This window comes from Poecilia reticulata, chromosome 1 (assembly GCF_904066995.2).
Source record: "Poecilia reticulata chromosome 1, P_reticulata-male-v2, whole genome shotgun sequence".
NCBI lineage: Eukaryota > Metazoa > Chordata > Actinopteri > Cyprinodontiformes > Poeciliidae > Poecilia > Poecilia reticulata.
Genome location: NC_088830.1, coordinates 24,831,608 through 24,849,280, shown reverse-complemented (window position 1 = coordinate 24,849,280; position 17,673 = coordinate 24,831,608). Strand labels below are relative to the sequence as shown.

At 38.5% G+C, this 17,673-nt stretch overlaps 1 protein-coding gene across 1 annotated transcript in view; it reads right to left on the bottom strand.

The window, feature by feature from the left end:
• stx8 (syntaxin 8) overlaps window positions 1-17,673 on the bottom strand; it is a 31,329-nt gene that overhangs the window by 4,350 nt on the left and 9,306 nt on the right. Inside the window, exon 7 of the mRNA XM_008414596.2 lies at window positions 2,850-2,951. Coding sequence (XP_008412818.1) covers window positions 2,850-2,951 — 102 coding nt within the window. The remainder of the gene's footprint in view (window positions 1-2,849; window positions 2,952-17,673) is intronic.

Sequence of the window (17,673 nt, the reverse complement as noted above, 5' to 3'; positions counted from 1 at the left end):
CTAAGCATCTCGCATGCTTAGCAGCAATGCTAAGCATGCTCTGCTGTCAGACCCTGACTATCCTACCTTTGCAGAGACGCGTCTGAGACATAATATCAAACAGTGTCTTTGGATGAACAGAGCTTTTAAAAATAAATAAAGCCCTAAAGCTAAGGAATTATAAACACACTGCTAGAGCAAAAGAGGGAAAGCCCTTCGAACAATCTGTGGCATGCAGTATTTTCACTTCTTTCTTTGCTTAACGCAGACGTGAGTGTCAAACAACTGAGGTGGTGGACAGAGGGATGACAGAGATGAATGAACGAAAGCGAGCGAAGGCGTAGAGGTGAGAGTGAAGAGGATCAGAGGGGGAATTTTCCGTCCCCGAAGACAAGAGGCATAAAACCCACAACTGCAGCAGGCATGTGCATGCATACTTTCTAAACACAGAAAAATAGCATAAAGCAGAAATGCAATACCAACAGACAGAGATCAACATGTACAGTTGTGAAAAAAATTGGGCTGGAGCCTTTACTTCTTCATCGCTCCACCTGGGGTGTGATTCAAGTCACACCACAGAATTGACATAAAATCATGATCTGGGCTTTGACTAGGCCCAGGACTTTTCATGGCTTACTTCTCAGACAGTCAATAAGATTAAGTTCTGCTTCAGATTAATTTTGTATTTTTACATATGACCTAACCTAGGACTCACGGTGGATTCTGGTCACATCCCCAAACCATGACACGTCCACCTCTGTGCCCCACTGTTACCATGGCGCCTTAAATGCTGTATTTGGTTCACAGCAAACACGTTCCCTGCTCTTAGGTCAAAATAATGCAACTACCTGTCCTAATACATTGTACGCCTTCCATTAAAGTTGAACTTGTACAATAACTTATAATATCTTTCAGAATGTTTTTTTGGATTCTATGACTTGAATGTTTCAGAGCTATTAAGACTGATTTTAACACAGTAAACAGATTAAGCTTTATCTGGTCGTACTGACCACTTAAAATGCTACACATTCATACACACTCCAACAATATGCAGATAGTTGTGTAACTTTGAATTAGAACAGAACAGAATAGAACCAGTCTACATTCACAAAAGGAAGGTTAAAAAAAATATGAAAAACAAAAAAAATAAGATTGTACAGTAAAGAGAAATTATTAAGAATGAAAGAGAGTTTTTAATTTTACTTTAAATTTAGTAAAAAAATGGGTTAAGTGCCTTGCTCCAGGGCACATCAACATGTAGTGGAGCAGGAAGCTGAAATCAAGTCTTCTAATTGAAAGACGACTCTCCTCCCAGTGAGTCACTCTTGCCCCTAATATAACTTCCACTATGTTATAGATGTTATTCATATATGGTCCTAATATTTTCACAGAGCCATACCTAAACATACCAGACTTGCACAAACCAGAGCCATAAATATTCTCCGACCTCAAACAGAAGAGGAAGATGGCAGGAGATGGGAAAGCAAAAAGAAACATGTTGAACCAAACAACAGACGGATCTCTGGGATTGTCAAACAAGCTAATACTCAGCCACCATGGGGACACAAGCAACAAAAAGAGGAATTCTGCAGGCTGACCTTCCCTCCGCGAGCTCTGTTTCTGTCTGCGACAGACCGTTAGCCGGGTCGAAACAATGCAGCCCCAGCCAGGGCAACAGAAACTGGCATTTCACAAGGCGAAAAAAGGAAAACAAGGGCTCTGCTGAGACTGCCTACTCCAAAGGTTGGTGTTCGTCAGCTAACTATCACAGCCATTTCCCTCTGAAAGGCATTTCTCTTTCAACAAAACACAAAGGCTCTTTGTGAAAATGATAAAACAAATGGGATCTATGGTAAAGAGGCCAAAAGGCCTTTACAAAACTTTTTTTCAGGAAACTCCTCAGTCCTACAACATGTGGAGTTTTAAAGAAGTTGATGACATGACCTGATGTGTGACTTTGTGGGATTCATCAAGACATCTCCTTTAAACGCCTGCAGCATGTTAGGAGGCGTGACAAACGGAGCTCACCATCCAGCAACAACATGCGCCAAGGCCTGATCTCATCATCTCCATGTTCTCAGGTTCATTACCCACCGTGCTTTCTGCTTTCGGCCAACTAAACAACAGCCCACTACCACTAGCTCAACTGATTGGTCACATTTGAGACTGTACAGCTGCAGTGCACTGCACAGGTATCCATGTTTTATCTTGTTGCAACCACAAACGTCAATGGATTTTATGTTATAGACCAACCCAATTTAGAGCATAATTGTGAAGAAAATCATTCATTTACGAATCAAAACCTGAAGACACAACCATGAAAACAACAATGATACCTGGAGAATCACACCAGCAAATCTGTTGGATTTTGTCCCTACCAGCTTTGCTCATATAGAAGCTGACATTTTTGTGCATTTCTTTTGAAGTTAAATTGGATAAGGAGTGAATGTAAAGAACATTTTTCAATTGTAGACCAAGTTGTCTTTAGTTAAGCTAAATACAAGCTCGTCTAACACGTCGATGTGCATATCTTTTTTTTAAAATAGCTCAAGCAAAGCCAGATCTATTTTCTTGTAGCCATTCATTGGCTTATGAATATTTGCGCACATCTGCCTCACTTTAATGGCATGTTCTCCTGTCTTTACCATTTTAAGTTGCAGTAAAGAGAAATAGGCTGCTGTCTTATGTCATTTACCCAGGGATATAGTAATCTATGGGTAAATAAAGACTCCTAGACACTGACAATGAGACAAAAGAAAAAAAAATCTATTTGTAAGTGTAACTATTTGTGATTTTGTATTATTTGGTAAAGTAGTGCACATCTCTACCCAGGGTGCTGTTAAATGTGAAGGGATGTAAGTGAGGCTCACCGCATGACGCTGACTTGGTCTCTACCAGCTTCACTCTTCGTGTCTCATTCCGAATCCTACCGTCTGTTTTGTCCACGAGATGTGCGAGGTCGTCAATGATTTCTGAGACAGACAGGAAAAGAAGAAGAAAATTATTTATACTCACTTATGGCAATTTTTTTATTATTCCTAATGTTACATTTTCACAAAAAAAACATTTTTCTCCACGTTGGACAACGGGAATATGTTTAAATGCATGCTTGGTCCCATGGTGAAAAGACTAAATGTATATAAAGCTGCATTTTGCTTTGAAACAAGGCCAACACATTGTGCCTGAACTTCTAGTTAATGGGGTTTTAAGTTTCTGCGAATGTTGGACATCGGGTAAGATTTTTCTAGTGGAAAAAATTTGATTACTTGAAGCTCGTTTAAACTGAAGCCAACAAGATTTGCGAGAGCCGCTGTGTTGACATGGCATTGCCCATGCTCTAGCTCCACAATAAAAAAAAACCCCAGAAAACTGTTTTTATTTAATACTGACAAACTTAAAAACAAGTAAATACAACTATAACTTCAACCTCTACAAAATTTGATAAGTAATGCCAAAATAAACAAAAAACTCAAATTAGCCAAAACAATCCCTCTTTCTGTAAAGGCCACCCATCAGCCTCTCTCCTGATTCCAACTGCCTCATTGACAGAAAGCTGTGAATAAACACAGTAAGAGAAAAAGCATTCAGCAAAAACATGCCTCATTGCTCTTGTTGTAAATCAGGAGATTTACAACAGAACACAACTTGAATAAAAAAAAAAAAAAGCAAGGGTCTCTGTGCCTGGAGCTGCAGATTGGTGGCCTGCTTTTAATCTCTGCTCCTACTGTGTTGATGGGTGCTGTGCAGTAGCCTTCGGAATATACAAAGTCCAAAGAAAATGAGAAATGTGGTGGAGTAAAAAAAGAACGAAAAAACATTTTCTGGGGGAGGAAAGGTAAACTCCGGCTGTGAGTAAGTGTACCGCAGTAGAAACGTGCAGCAACCAGGGCTTTGGATTTTATTCTGTTATAATAAGGTCTTCTCCACACCAACAAGAGTATTTTATAAAACAAATTTTCTGTGACAGCACCTCATGCCGACTTTTGTTTTTGTGTGACAAAATTCAATAACAGAAGTATTTCAATACAAATCAGAGAACATGAAGGTACAGACATTTTCTTAAAGGGAATAATTTTTTTTTTTTACAAACTTCTAAAGAACATGTAAATATCCACATCAGTCTCACTTTGTCGTGACTCTAGTTTCATTACACTTCAAAGCCAAACTCGAAGGATTTAAAAAAAAAAAGAACATCAGCTACAAATTTTTGGAAGAAGTCCTTCAAATATTTTTCTTCACGCTGCTTTAGTTTAAGACTCTACTTGAACAGAGAGGTTGGACTTTTCAAGCTTCCAGTCAGGAATGCAACAAGAACTCCAAATGAAGTCGGAATCTTTGGCCGGGAAAGTTGGAGGCTGCAGAGCAATCAATATCCGCGCCTCTAAAGCAGTGAAATGTGCAGGTGTGAGCCGCTGGTGCATTCGATTTTTCCCAGAAGTTGGAGCTTGAATCTGGGAATGACAACACACCCACGTTGTGCAAGTTTTAGCAGCAAACTGGAAACCAGTGGTAGTTGCCAATTGTTAGTGGTGCCAACTACTAGAGAGACAAGCCACTAACCAAGTATTTGGCCCCATGTTGTGTGTTCAAAGACATTTTGAACCTGTTTATAAGCAAAGGCTGTACAAAACCCAGAGTTCCAGTCATTATAATATATAATGATGTAATAATAGTAAATAGCTCTTTGCTTGCAACTTCCACTGCATTTTATATGCTCGGCAGCCATGTTGGAAAACTGAACTCTGGCATTTTCGGCCAGCTTCTTCACATTTGGAGTTACAACTTCAGGGGGAACTCGGTACGCTTGACTTCAGAGAACCAAACAATATATGTTAGAACCTCTGATGATTTATATTTCATTAAACAATGTACGACTTCCATTTGTGAAAATGTTTTATTACAGTTTGAACATATAAAGATGAGAGAAATACACTTATTGGGTTCTATTAGTAAAGTAGTTAGCACTACAACAATCAATAAATCCCCTTATTTTCCCCGAGTTTCACCTTGACCTACTCAGCTCTGACATGATGTAATTTCTGTATCCAAGCCCCGACGTCTGAGACAAACTGGCATTGTAGAATCTACTTCTGAATTTTGATGTAGCTGATTTTGACATTATCGCCTCCTGTTGGTGCGATATTGGTATTAGCAAGCACTTTATAGCGCTAATTTTCTTGAAAGGACAAGGAAAAATCTGTCTCAGAGCAATGTAGTTGGGCTGTTAGTCACATCACATTAAAGTTTAAATTAAGTCAACCAAAGTCACATTTAATTGGAAATATACCTAAAACGACAGTCTTATTTTTTGCTGTCGTTTAATGGTAAAATGGTGCTCAATCTGCGTGAGTCAAGGTTTTATTGTTCCTTAAAAATTGGGCGACATGACTGATTTCCCAGTAATGGGAAATCAGTCGTGTAGCCCAAAGCCGTTTCCAGCATTTTCCTTTTTCATCCCTTTGCGGAACATTTGTCCAAACATAAGTCATCCCTATTACACAAGATATTTTGTGTTTTGACTGATATGGCGTAATTAAGAGGCACAAATGTGGAAAAAATAAAGCGAAACATGTGGCAGTGCCGGAACACGAGGGAGTCGGGGAGACTGGAGATGTGAGGCTGCGGTATGTTGTGTCTCTGGAGACTCCCACCTCATCATGTAAGCATCAGGCAGCAATTTAGACTCAGGAAACCTCTTCCTTTACTGTCAGGGAAAGGGTGTAGATATGGAGCCATTTGTGCTGCATGCCACTCCAACTAGTCATAAAGGAAGCCGATACTGAGCGGGCGCCAAGTTTCCTGATTCAGTTTTGGCCAAACTGTAGCATCTCGATTCAATGATGAATAACTTAAATTCACAAGAGATGTGACTCAGTCTCTTAGCTGTAGCTGAAATGAAACATGCTATTTATTTCAGGAAGGGTGAAAAACCACTTACTGGTTTTTCATATAAACAGCCTTTCAGTTCAGGATATTATTATGCTGTGTCTAACAACATAATTCTCAGTTCCCAGTCACAAGTCTCTCTTTCGCATATGACAGCTTCTGGCTCAGGTTTGGGTCTGCTGTCTGAAGACGCGTTCAGGATATCAGCTGAAATAAATAAAATTAAGACGCAGTCTCTAAAGAATGTCCCGCTTCGACTTTGAACAGCGACCGACCGCAAACGAAGAAAAACAATGAGTTGATTTCGTTTGCTCTGAAAGAAGCAGACTGTGCCTTTTCATAATTATGTTTACTGCATGTGCAACTTAAGAATCAGCTTTCTGATTTGGCCTGGGGACTAATTACTCCACACACTGTTGTAAACAAAACAACAGCTGATTATTTATGAGGTATTTTTTATATGCACACAGCAGAAACAACCCAAACCAAAGTGTCAATATTGATCAAATAAAGTGAATGACAACCTGTTTTAAAGTTATTAACACAACTGGGACGTGTTTTGTTTCATTTCCATAATAAAATGTAAACATTCTCCTGTCTATCATTCCCTTATTTACTCATGCATTGCCAATTAATGCATTCCTACTTCCAATAAACTTGAACTAAGCCATTGCATAGAAGTTTATTTTTCTTTGTGAAGTATTTTTGGTGAACTATGGAAATATGGTGTGTAAAAATACTTGTTATTCTGTATTTCCACTTTACTTTGTGTTTCAAACTATTTCTATTTCTATTGGTTCTCATCTCTGTTGGGCTCACCTGACTCCTATGTAGTACGACAGATTATGATACATTCCCAAACGACAGTTTTATCCATCACAATTACATACCCAAACTTCTCCACACTTTCCTAAGCAGATTGCAATCTGCAGGTAATGAAAAATAAGGTAGCAAATGCCAAAACTGAAGGAATAAGATGGTGAAGGAGCAAAGAGATCAGCAAACGAATATTATTCATGATGCCTTTTCTTTGAACAAATGGACAAAAATGTAGGTTTTTCTTTTTTTTTTTTTTATGTTAAAGGCTATATGAGTGACAGTTCTGATGAAACAACTTGAACACCACTGAATGCCTTCCTCAGCCAAGTTCTGCAAAATGGCTCCATAGACAGCCCCACTCCTTCAGTGGCTTCTGCCAGTGTTGCAGCATCCTGCCTATAAAACAAAATCCATCTCTCTCAAGAGTCTAGACTTGAAACATTATGCATCAACTCTGTGATGAACATTGTTTTCATACCACTGGCTTTAAAACAACAGCTGAACTCAGGATGCTCTTCATTTGTTTGCGTCTTAAAAATATGAAAATATTCTAAATGTCTCTGGCTCTATATACCCCTTCATCACTTCATATCCAGATTTAGCCTAAATGTTATTTAATCTCAAAATATTTCCATTTTGTAATCGTAAGCGAACCTTTTAAGTTCATCATGTGTGCATTCAGGTATATATTTTTCATGATTAAGTATTTTACTGAAATATGGTCATGAACATTCACAAAAATGCTGAAATGCCACAGTGATCACACAACGTGATTGTAAATTATTCACAGAAAATGTGACATATATTTTCAATTTATTCTGGTTTTAAGAGCAACTATGACCCCAGATCAAACCAAAATAACTGGACACATTCCTGTCTGGAGTAACATGACCACATTTAAACTAGCAGTGTCCAACAAATATGTTGTGTCCACACATTTGTCAAGTTGAAAGTTGTGGTGGGCCGCAAAAATTATAATTTTTTGTGAGTTAAAAAAAACAAAAAACTTTCAGGCACTTTAAGGCAGTGCAGCATCAGCATGCAAGTCCGGTCCTAAAATCAGAAAACTCTAGGAAGGCAATGACAGAAATATTAGATCCCTGTCCTGGTTTATTGCTACCTACAAAGTTTTTCAGTCAGAGACCAAAATAAAAACTATATGTGTGAAACCTGTCTCTTTTAAGGCATGGGAGCTATTAAGCTCACACACATCAATGGGAGACAGATGGTGCTCTTACATGACGTCACCAACGACCTCACGTTGCCGGATCTGTGAGTAAGCTCAACGGCATTTCATCTGGGCTCCAGCATCTTACAAGGTTTATATGAAATACCTGTCCATGAGGCCAGTTTTGCAGTTCGGAGCAAACTAACATATTTACCATAGTATCATCATAGTTTGTTTCCTGTTTTATGAATCTTTCGCTTCAGTTTGATCCTCGGTGTCTGTATTTCAAGGTGGACGTACTTCCAAGCTTTCTTTTGTTTGTGCCTCGCACAATTTGATGCATTTCTTGGTTCTCGTAAGTCATTCTACAAACCTGCCTTTCATTTTGCTCCACTTCCCTCTGTACACGTTTCCCTTAGTTTCATCCCATAATGTGTAGTCTTCAGGTTTGCTGGGCTCTGTATTTTGGGCTGGGCTTGTCATTTTGTTTCTGAACCGATCTGTCTGCATTCCTAGTACGATGGAAGGCAAATAGTTTATAATTTAAAGGGTTTAACCACTTCAGTTTTATGAAATGTCAATAAAATATATCTCCAAAGTGGTTCAGTGAAAGCTTCTGTCAGTGTCAGAAGTTTAGCTGAATTTTTAACCTATTACCAACACAAAAGAAAATGATCAAATTGGCAGACAGATGGCCATGACAAACTGTTTTTGCAGGATAACCAATTTAATAGTAGTCTACAAGATAACTTCACAGCTGTATAATCAAAGTATGAAGTTAATAAGGTGCAAACAAATAGATTATTTAACCTTATAAAATGTTAAAACCCAAAGCGCTTTAAAAAAAACACGTTGTTCACGAAAGCAATAGAGTTTATTGGCAGAAGAACACCATGGCCTTTCTCTTCCATCACAAATAGCTTTTACTGACTGCGAATAAACAGATAACTAAGCATATATATGTTCTGGGTCTGAAGACGATAATGTAAGAAACTCATTTTTTAATGAAAAGAGCAGTACTGCCTATAGGTTTATACCAAATGGCACAGCAGCTGGTTTAAGAGAAAAGACCAGTTTTTCAACCAGATGCTTTTATACAGGCCTCTCCACCCACACCTACTTATATCTCAACACGGCCTTCATTAAAACCAGAAACTCTATTGTTGGTAACAATGGATTAGCTTCATCAGCCCAACACACAATGCACATGATCAAAAAGTTCCCTTCAGTACCCTATATGTAACCACTTGCACTTTCGATGTCAACTACGCCACAAGACCATCTGCACACAATGACAACACTGACAGCATGATGTTTCTTTCTTCTGCTCTTGTTTAATGGCCTACTGTGATTTTCTGCTCCCATTTGCTCGGTTCGAACCTGTAATGTTGAGAACCCACCACAGTGAGTAGTTAGTGGACACGATCCAAAGCCATTATAGAACCACTTAGCCAGGACAGATTACACAGATCCAAAGCCAGACAACTACAATAGGAGAAAAACTGAGGAACAGAGGAACAGAGGAAAGTAAAGAAGCAGATGAGAAATGTAAAAAAAAAAAGTGAGGTAATTACTTTTTTTTATGCTAATCGATAATTAATTACAAAGTCGTAATTCAAGTTAAACATCAGAGCTAAAGCTTAGGGAAGTGAAGTCAGGAATCATTATTATATTATTCTTAAACAGCAAAGATCTGAAGTTTATTAGTCATAAGTTCTGGAAATACTCATCCCAAAAGATGCTAAGAGTTGCGGCTGATTATTATTATTTTGCATAAGTGCATGAGAGAATGGCGGCACTATCATAAACAGTGAGAGTTCAGGGTGTCTGTATTTGGTGGACCAGTATGTCCTATATTAAGCCAGTGTTTTAGTGGGCGTCCTTCCCAGAACGGGCAAAGAGTTTCCTTCAAATGATTTAAACACAACCTAAGACAGTGGGCTTAATTCTGTTCCGATTATCTGCAGCATGATTTCTCCAGAGGGTATGGGAATGAATGTCGTTTCACTTGCCAAACCTTTCTCTGTATCTCCTGTTTTAACGCCGGGGGCTCTGAGCGTAAGTGTTAGCAACCAGCCAGAGTGTGACTGGCTGTATATGGACGGTATCGTTCATCTGCCAACCAAAACACACAGATCTCTGGAACCAACTGGAACTTCACATGGCAAACATAGAGGCGCTCAGCATGATGATACAACTCAGAGCAATTAAGGTATTTACTCAAATATACAGTGTCTTGCTTGTAAGTGTTTCCTATCCATTTTCCTAATCTTGGCTGCATATTGTAAATAAACTCATCCTGGAAATGTAAAGAGCGCAGGAGCTTTGCCAGTTAAGAAAAAAAATGAACAAAAAGCATCTTATAAATATAAAATACAAATATGCAACCAACATCCTGTGATGCTGTCTTTCTTAAAAGTTTGGAGTTCTTCTGTCTATTTTGGTTTGAAAAAAATGAGCGTTAGGACGCTGCAGTGAAAAACGTCCTAAAAAAACAAACAAGTATTCAGCAATCAGGCGTAATTTTAAGACCAGAATGGAAAACCTGATTGATATGAGGTTTGTAGACCCATATTGAACAAATTGTGATGTGTTATGAGAGTTTCTTATCAGAATCAGCATTACCATAGCTGCAGAAACTCAGATTGACCAGTCTTCGTTTTGCAAGTGAATAAAGTGGCCTTGTTACTGGTTTACTGTGTTTCATCCTTGGACCACCTTTGAACACTTCACAAGTAGTGGAGTTCTGGAGATGACCTGACCAGGTACAAAACTAAAACAGGCTGGCAAAAGTGCTCCAAGACTTCTGTATAGCTACAATAAGTCACTTAAAGTTTTCTCTTAGAGTTAAGATGGCGTGATTTACTTTCAGTACGACCTGTAAAAAAACATGTATCTTGAGATGCATCACTTTTTGAGGTCTGTCATACAAATTGAGTTGCTTTTTAAAGAATAGGATAAGCAGTAAATAATTTTATTACTTTATTTGTACAGAAACATCTGTCCAGCAACTTAGATTTTTAATACATTTGTAGACTTTCGGCATATTCATAAAAGTTTTTTATTGAACTGTTAAAACAATGAAGAACATATTTTATTGTTTTTATAGTTCTTAGAGAGGAATGATAATTTCCTAAAATAAAAATAGGATATGCAGACTTGTTCATCAAATATCCGCCATATAATCAGTCACAATGCATCTCTAATTGAATATTAATTTTCAATTAGAGTATTCAATTCTCCTGAAAGATGAATGCCAAAAATATGTCCATATTGAAAGAAAAAGAACTACATTGCTGCCAGAACCACCAGAATCTCTCATCCAATAAAGATCGGTTTCACCAAGCAAAGAAAAACAACGACCCTGAACTAAAGTTACTAGTGCATTACACACAAATAATACAAGTCTAATGTACTATGTCATCTTTCAAATAAAAAAAAATAAAATCCACGTAAAATCCTAAAAAGTAGAGTACAAAAGATGTGAAGTCTGGAGAATTCCTGGCTCTTTACCAAAGCCCTTACATGGCCAGGTGCCACTGAACAATGTGAGCGTGATGAGCATGAGGGTGCCGGCAGCAGCAGCAGTGTGAGGCAGGGACCACCCTGTCAATGGCACAGCAACGCCAGACCGGTCCCAGTTACACTTCATCACTAGCATCACACTTCATTAACAAAGGGACCTCGGAGGAGAGTGGAAGATGAAATAAATGGGAATTAATGAAAGGGGGGGAAAAAAAGAACATGATTTGCTATGAATTCATATTTGGTTCCGCCAATTCAAAATATTGCAGAACCACCTTTCAGTGAAATTACATCCATTTCTACTTTAAGTCTCAACTGAGAGCCATTCTTCTTTGTGAAATGGCTCAAACTCAGCAAGTAATGATAAAGAGTACCTCTGAACATCTCCTTCTCCACTGGATTTAGGTTATGAACTTTGACTAGGCCACTCGAACATTCAAGTAGAAAAACAATTCTGGTAGAAAATAATCTTTATTACAATTACCCCCAGTGTCCAATGAAAACTAGCCGATGCAAATAGAAACAGCAACTTATTGCCGATTCGGCGCATCAGAAAAAGCTACATCATGAAAACAATGAAAAAAAATTATGCGGTTTTGCCACTCATTTCTTAAAGTGAAACCTGTGTTTCATTTTGGTCCATTACACAAAGAGTAACACATTTCAAACCTCTATTTGTTGTAATCTTGAAGATGAGAGATTACAGATAATGAAAATCAAAATTCTGTCTGTATGTTGAAAGGATATAAATGATTTGACTAAACAGAATATGAACAGCTGTTGTTACTACAGTGCCAAGCAGCAGCCTCCAGATAGAATTTTCTTTTTTAAATATCGATTTAAATGAGCAAATAATTACCTAAAAGCCTCAGAAACTGTGAGTGTTCATGAACTTGTTTCCTAAACTGAACAACTGTGTTCTAATTGAAATGATCTGAGTCCAATAACTCGACGTCCCCTGTGGTGTGTGGAGCTTCCCGGCAATACGCTAGCTGGCTGGCTGGCTGGCTGGCTGAGGAGTTATGGTGGGACTTTGATCTTCTTGCCAGACGTGGTTTCACCCATAATGCGCTCACACACGCATTTGGACACATATGCTCCCATGTACAGACGCTGAGAAAAAACACACACCCTCTTCACACATTCTGGTCTATGAGCAATACACAAAAGAACTGAGTCTCCCTGGACATTTATTTAGAGGAAGGTAGACAAGAAAGGTAGCATTTGTCTTCCATGGGAAGGATAAACATTTACAGTGTTAATTTATACTGTGGCTTACGGGGAAACAGGAGTGATGAGCAGTCAAGTGTAGTGCCACCAAGTCTGAGTGGCTCTGGGTTAATTTACCACAACATCAACTCTCATATTGCCATGCTTTATCCATACATTCCATTTCATCTCAATTTATTTCCATGTTGACACAGATGTGTAAAAATGTTCCTCGTTAGTCTATTTCTTTAGGTAGTACAGCATTTAAATAGACGGTAAAAAAAAAAAAAAAAGGCAAATCTACGCTTTGCTTCATGCAGCAGGTCTGGACCCTCGGCTGTTGAGAAACGATTGCTTGCTGGAGGCGTGGACTCTGTTGAAGTTTGAAGCAATTGGATCTGATTTTACCCAAGAGCTTGCATTTGGCCATGACGTATGAAATGCGCCAGCTCGATCGTCAAGGAAGCTATGCCATGAAGAGTACGCAATTTTTCACTGCAAAGAGAGAAGTGCCGTGCCGAACGAGATGGCTATTAATAAGAGGGGTTACAACACATTTGCTAGCATTAAAATGTCGTAAGCATTCGTCTTGCTCCGGCTTTAATTGCTCAATTTGGAAGAGTGGCCAAAATGGACCGAATGGCTTTGTTCACTTCCTCCACTGCCATTGCCAAACTACAACCATAGGCAGACTACAAAATTAAAAACAGCGCAGAAAATCAACATCATTGTTCACAACTTCTCCTCCTGTTCGCTGACTTATCCACAGGAAATTCATCCTGAGAAATCATGCTCAATGAGAGAACTCCCTGTGGCTTTGATCTTCATTTGGGCTACCTAACGTCTGGAAAATTTGGAATTGAAAAGCTTCACTAAGAAAGGAAAATTATGAGTGATCTCCTGGTGACAGACATGACTTGCTAAAGTTGCAATGACCACATTTATAGTGGACTAAGTCACCTTTAAATCATGAGTGGGAATGAAACATTCCCAAGCCAGCATTGAAGGTTTGGTCAAAAGACCAAAACCACAAAAGGACAAAATGGTGAAGGGATCAAATATTCAGAAGCTGTCTGGCCTCTTTATTTTTCCCCTCAGTCTGCATCCAAAGATCCACACACTCTTATAAAGTTTTGAAAGTCTCTAGTTTAAGAGTTTTGCTTAGAGCACATGATGTTGTTTTCGGTCATTTTTAATCTATTTCAAGCAGAAGCAGATCGTGTGACTGTAGTCCTTCTAGCTGCATATTTTACTCATCTTTACACAATCACATTGTACCTATTAGGTCTGACAGTGAACCACCATCTGTTTAGTAATTACACAGTTCCTCCAGAAGACGAGCCAAATGAGGAGGTGCTGATTGGTGGAGAGGAAGACCAGAAATCCCCAGATGACTAAAGAAATGTATTAAATCTCGTGCCAGGTCTTATGACTTTCCCTTCACCTGCTTGGATCAAACAGCTTTGAATCACCCCAGCGTGAAGGTCTACCAAAAGCTTTTTAACGAGGACTGTAACTGAGGTGTAGCAACTGCACATACTGCCCACCAGTGGGGCTCTTGTGTGATTCTTTAGACTCCAAAAAAAGATTAAAAAAACTGTAAGATCCGCTTGTCTCTAATGTGTAACAATAGCCACTTAGGAAGAAAAGATGCACGTCAGATTACACACTGCTTCAGGCTAAAGGAAAATATTAGATAACGGATCAAATGTCTATTTTGACATTTGATCTGGGGTGATGGGGTGTTGGCTCAAAAACCTTGGTGGCACACAAGATAGATTAGACACATGTCAACCATTATTGTCATAAAACAGGCAATAAGGCGCTCCTTGTTTTATTTGTGGAACAAAAGAGGTTTTGAAATTCTCTTTTTTTTAAGGGATTGTGGTTCCTGTGTTTGTGTCTGACTTGGAACATGGTGTGCTGTGAGATAAGAGATCAAATGGAGAGCATGTAGAGCTTTACCCACATGAAAGTTTTTTTTTATTGTTGTTAAAGAAAAGTAGCAGCTACACCTTCATTTCTTTTCCTACATGATTAAAGACTTACTTCAAAATGTTAGACATTTTGAAGATTGCCGACACTAAAAATCCACCTGTTGCCTAATCCAAATAAAACTCTGCTCATGTTATGTCTATAGGTAGTTTGTACATATTTTGTAACACATTCTGTTCTCTTTGAATTATCCAGCCAATGGTTGCTGGTTAATGCTTTCTACTTAGGGCCACTTCCTCTCTCTGGTAAATTCCTATTGGACGAGAACTGAATGTTCTCATTAAGACGCTCATATAGAAACAATTACTGCCACATCACATTAACCACCGCCAGCACAGGTGGTTCATGCAGATGGACACTTTGTAACATTTCTTAGGGCAAGATTTTCAAAATCTTCTTGAAGTGGCAAATGTCCCACAAAGTATATTTTGGGTTTTCATCTTAGTTTTCATTTCATAATGAGTAGGACTACAAACAGACAGCAAATTAATCATTATTCGTAACAACCAGTACTTTCAACTTGACCATTTTGGTAATTACAGACCATGTGTTTGACTTTCATTTTAACTCAACAGTAAATAGGACCACAGACATACGGCCAATTTATTATTATTATTTTACAAATATATATCGGCCACTTTGGTCGGCATGGAAAGATGTTTGAAAGCCGCTGGTTTGTGGCTTACTCTTTTCATTATCCCACGACAGACTGGAGTAATGGAAAGATGTTCACACCTAACTCCGCTTTAAACATCTCCATAATGTTCTCCCGTTATGTGCTCCAACAACGCTCTGAGACCATCAAAGAACAGCTGTATGCTTAGATTAAGTTGTGCATACCTGGTCTCTATTCCCGGTGAATTAATTCTGGATATTATCAAGGAGTATCAGAGTAAAAGGGAGAGTAAAATTTGTGTTGGTCTCTTATAAAATCTTAATAAAATACAGAAACTTAAATTATGGGAAACTGCGAGTGTGAATACTTCCGCAAGGCAGTGGGGTGTGGTTTTCATATCCTTTGTTTCCTTCTTTTTCCTCATAGGTGTTCTGAAAGTCATACAGGAATTACAGGAATAGCTGTATGACTTTATGTGGCTCTTGGTTATATCTACATCTGTCAGGATGTGTGCGATGTTCCTTTCTGGATAGTGTTTTAATAACTCGCCAGTATTACACAAATGTAGGTTAAATGCTGATCACAATGTGAGAACATTTGTTGGACTCAAATGTATTTTTGCTCAAAGTAAAAATACAGTGATGTCATAATCAAACAAAAGGCTTTTGCTGTCAAACCAACATATTTATACACAGTTTTAAAAAAAAAGATTTTAGATGCTTTTTCATTAGATGTTTTTAAGCCTAACATTTGTTTTGTACCGTTTCTTTTTTAAGAACTATAATTAAAACTCTCATATTGAAACACTTATCTCTCAGACATCAATTAACTTTGATATCTTTTTAAAATAGTGTTCTTTTTACATGCAACCACTACTTAAGTTTTTGAAAATATTAAATCAAACACTCCATTTAGTAGTCTATTTGTAAAACTAACCCTTGGGCATCGTATATTGGGGTTTTTGTCCTTACATCATATGCTATAATAAGGGTTTTCACCAATAATAATAATCATCACCAGCATTTCCCTTAAAAATCAGAAGGTACACTGAGAAGACTTTTAAAATAATATCCAAGTATTAGTTCGGAAAACAATAAAGTTTAGTTAACAGAAAGCAAAAATCTAAAGAAACAAAAGGTGGCATGAGACTTTTGCACAGTGCCATCTGTGTATCTACGCACCGTCGCAAATAAACACATGAAAATATCCACAAAATGAAGGTGCAACGTCCTCCTGTGTTGAAATGGAAACCACGTGTTAGCATGCTTGTGGCAGACTTGGTAAAGTAAGTCCTTCCATTCATTATGTGGGATGGCCCAAGGTTCCCTGAAGCTGAAGAGAAAGCAAATCAGCCCTCTGCTTGTCGGCACTTTCAAGACGGCTTCCAAACCAGAGCGGTTAGCGATTAAATAAACAGAGACGGGGATTTGTACCCGCTGTCACTTGAATTAGCCAGAAAAGACCTGTCACACCATGGCGGAGTCAGTCATAGGTGCCGTTAAATGGAAGGGAATCCTTTGCTCTGAGCCAACAGAGCTGGCAGCCAAAACTACAGAGATTCCCAAACAGCAATAATGCCAACATATGCGGCTAATGTGCTCTCCCCACAGAAATCAGCCACAAATGCTCTGTAGGGATAGGTTACAGAGCAGTAACATTATATTACTGTTGAATGTACACATACCACTCACTGTAGGCAAACCTCCCTGCAAGAATCGATAGGATATTCTTGCTACACAAACAAATTTCAGCAGCATCACAGCTTCTTTATTTGAAGCTGGAATTTATTTTCAATTTTAATATACATAGCAAAACTCATACTTGGAACCAAACTTTTAACATATTCAGAAAAAACATTAAAAGCAAGCATTTAGGGGGCGGTGATAGTAAAGTGTGCGATCCATAAACATCCTCGTCACGGCCATCACAGGTTCGAGTCTCGACATGCGACAAATGTCTTCCCCCTCTCTCACAACCTGCTTTTCTGTCTGTCCACTGTCAAATACAGACAATTTGAGCTTGAAATTAACTAAAAAGAAACCATATTTCCACACAATGCTTGAAAAGAAGAAAAAAAAAACGGATCGAGAGATTTTAGCCAAAATAGGACTTTGTACTGTTCATGCTGGGGTATCCTACTCAAAAATGGTTAAATATTCTGAAGAGACTCTACATAAATGCCAAAAAGTCCTTGTCTCCAAGAATTGTCAAATCTTCCTTTCAGACAATGGAGGGATAGACCCTCCTTCACAATTGATAGTTTGTGAGAAATCTGGCCTCTGCCAACAACTTATGCAGGATGGATGTACTTGGGAGTGGAAGAAAAACAATCCCACCCATTCTCATGACATACTTGATGGTGGACATGTGGAAAAGAGTCTGTTGATGAACTGAGTAGGACTGACCACACCCCAACTCATTCATTGGACCTTATACCTTCAGTATAGTCGGCTTGTAACTTGTGGATGAAAATGTG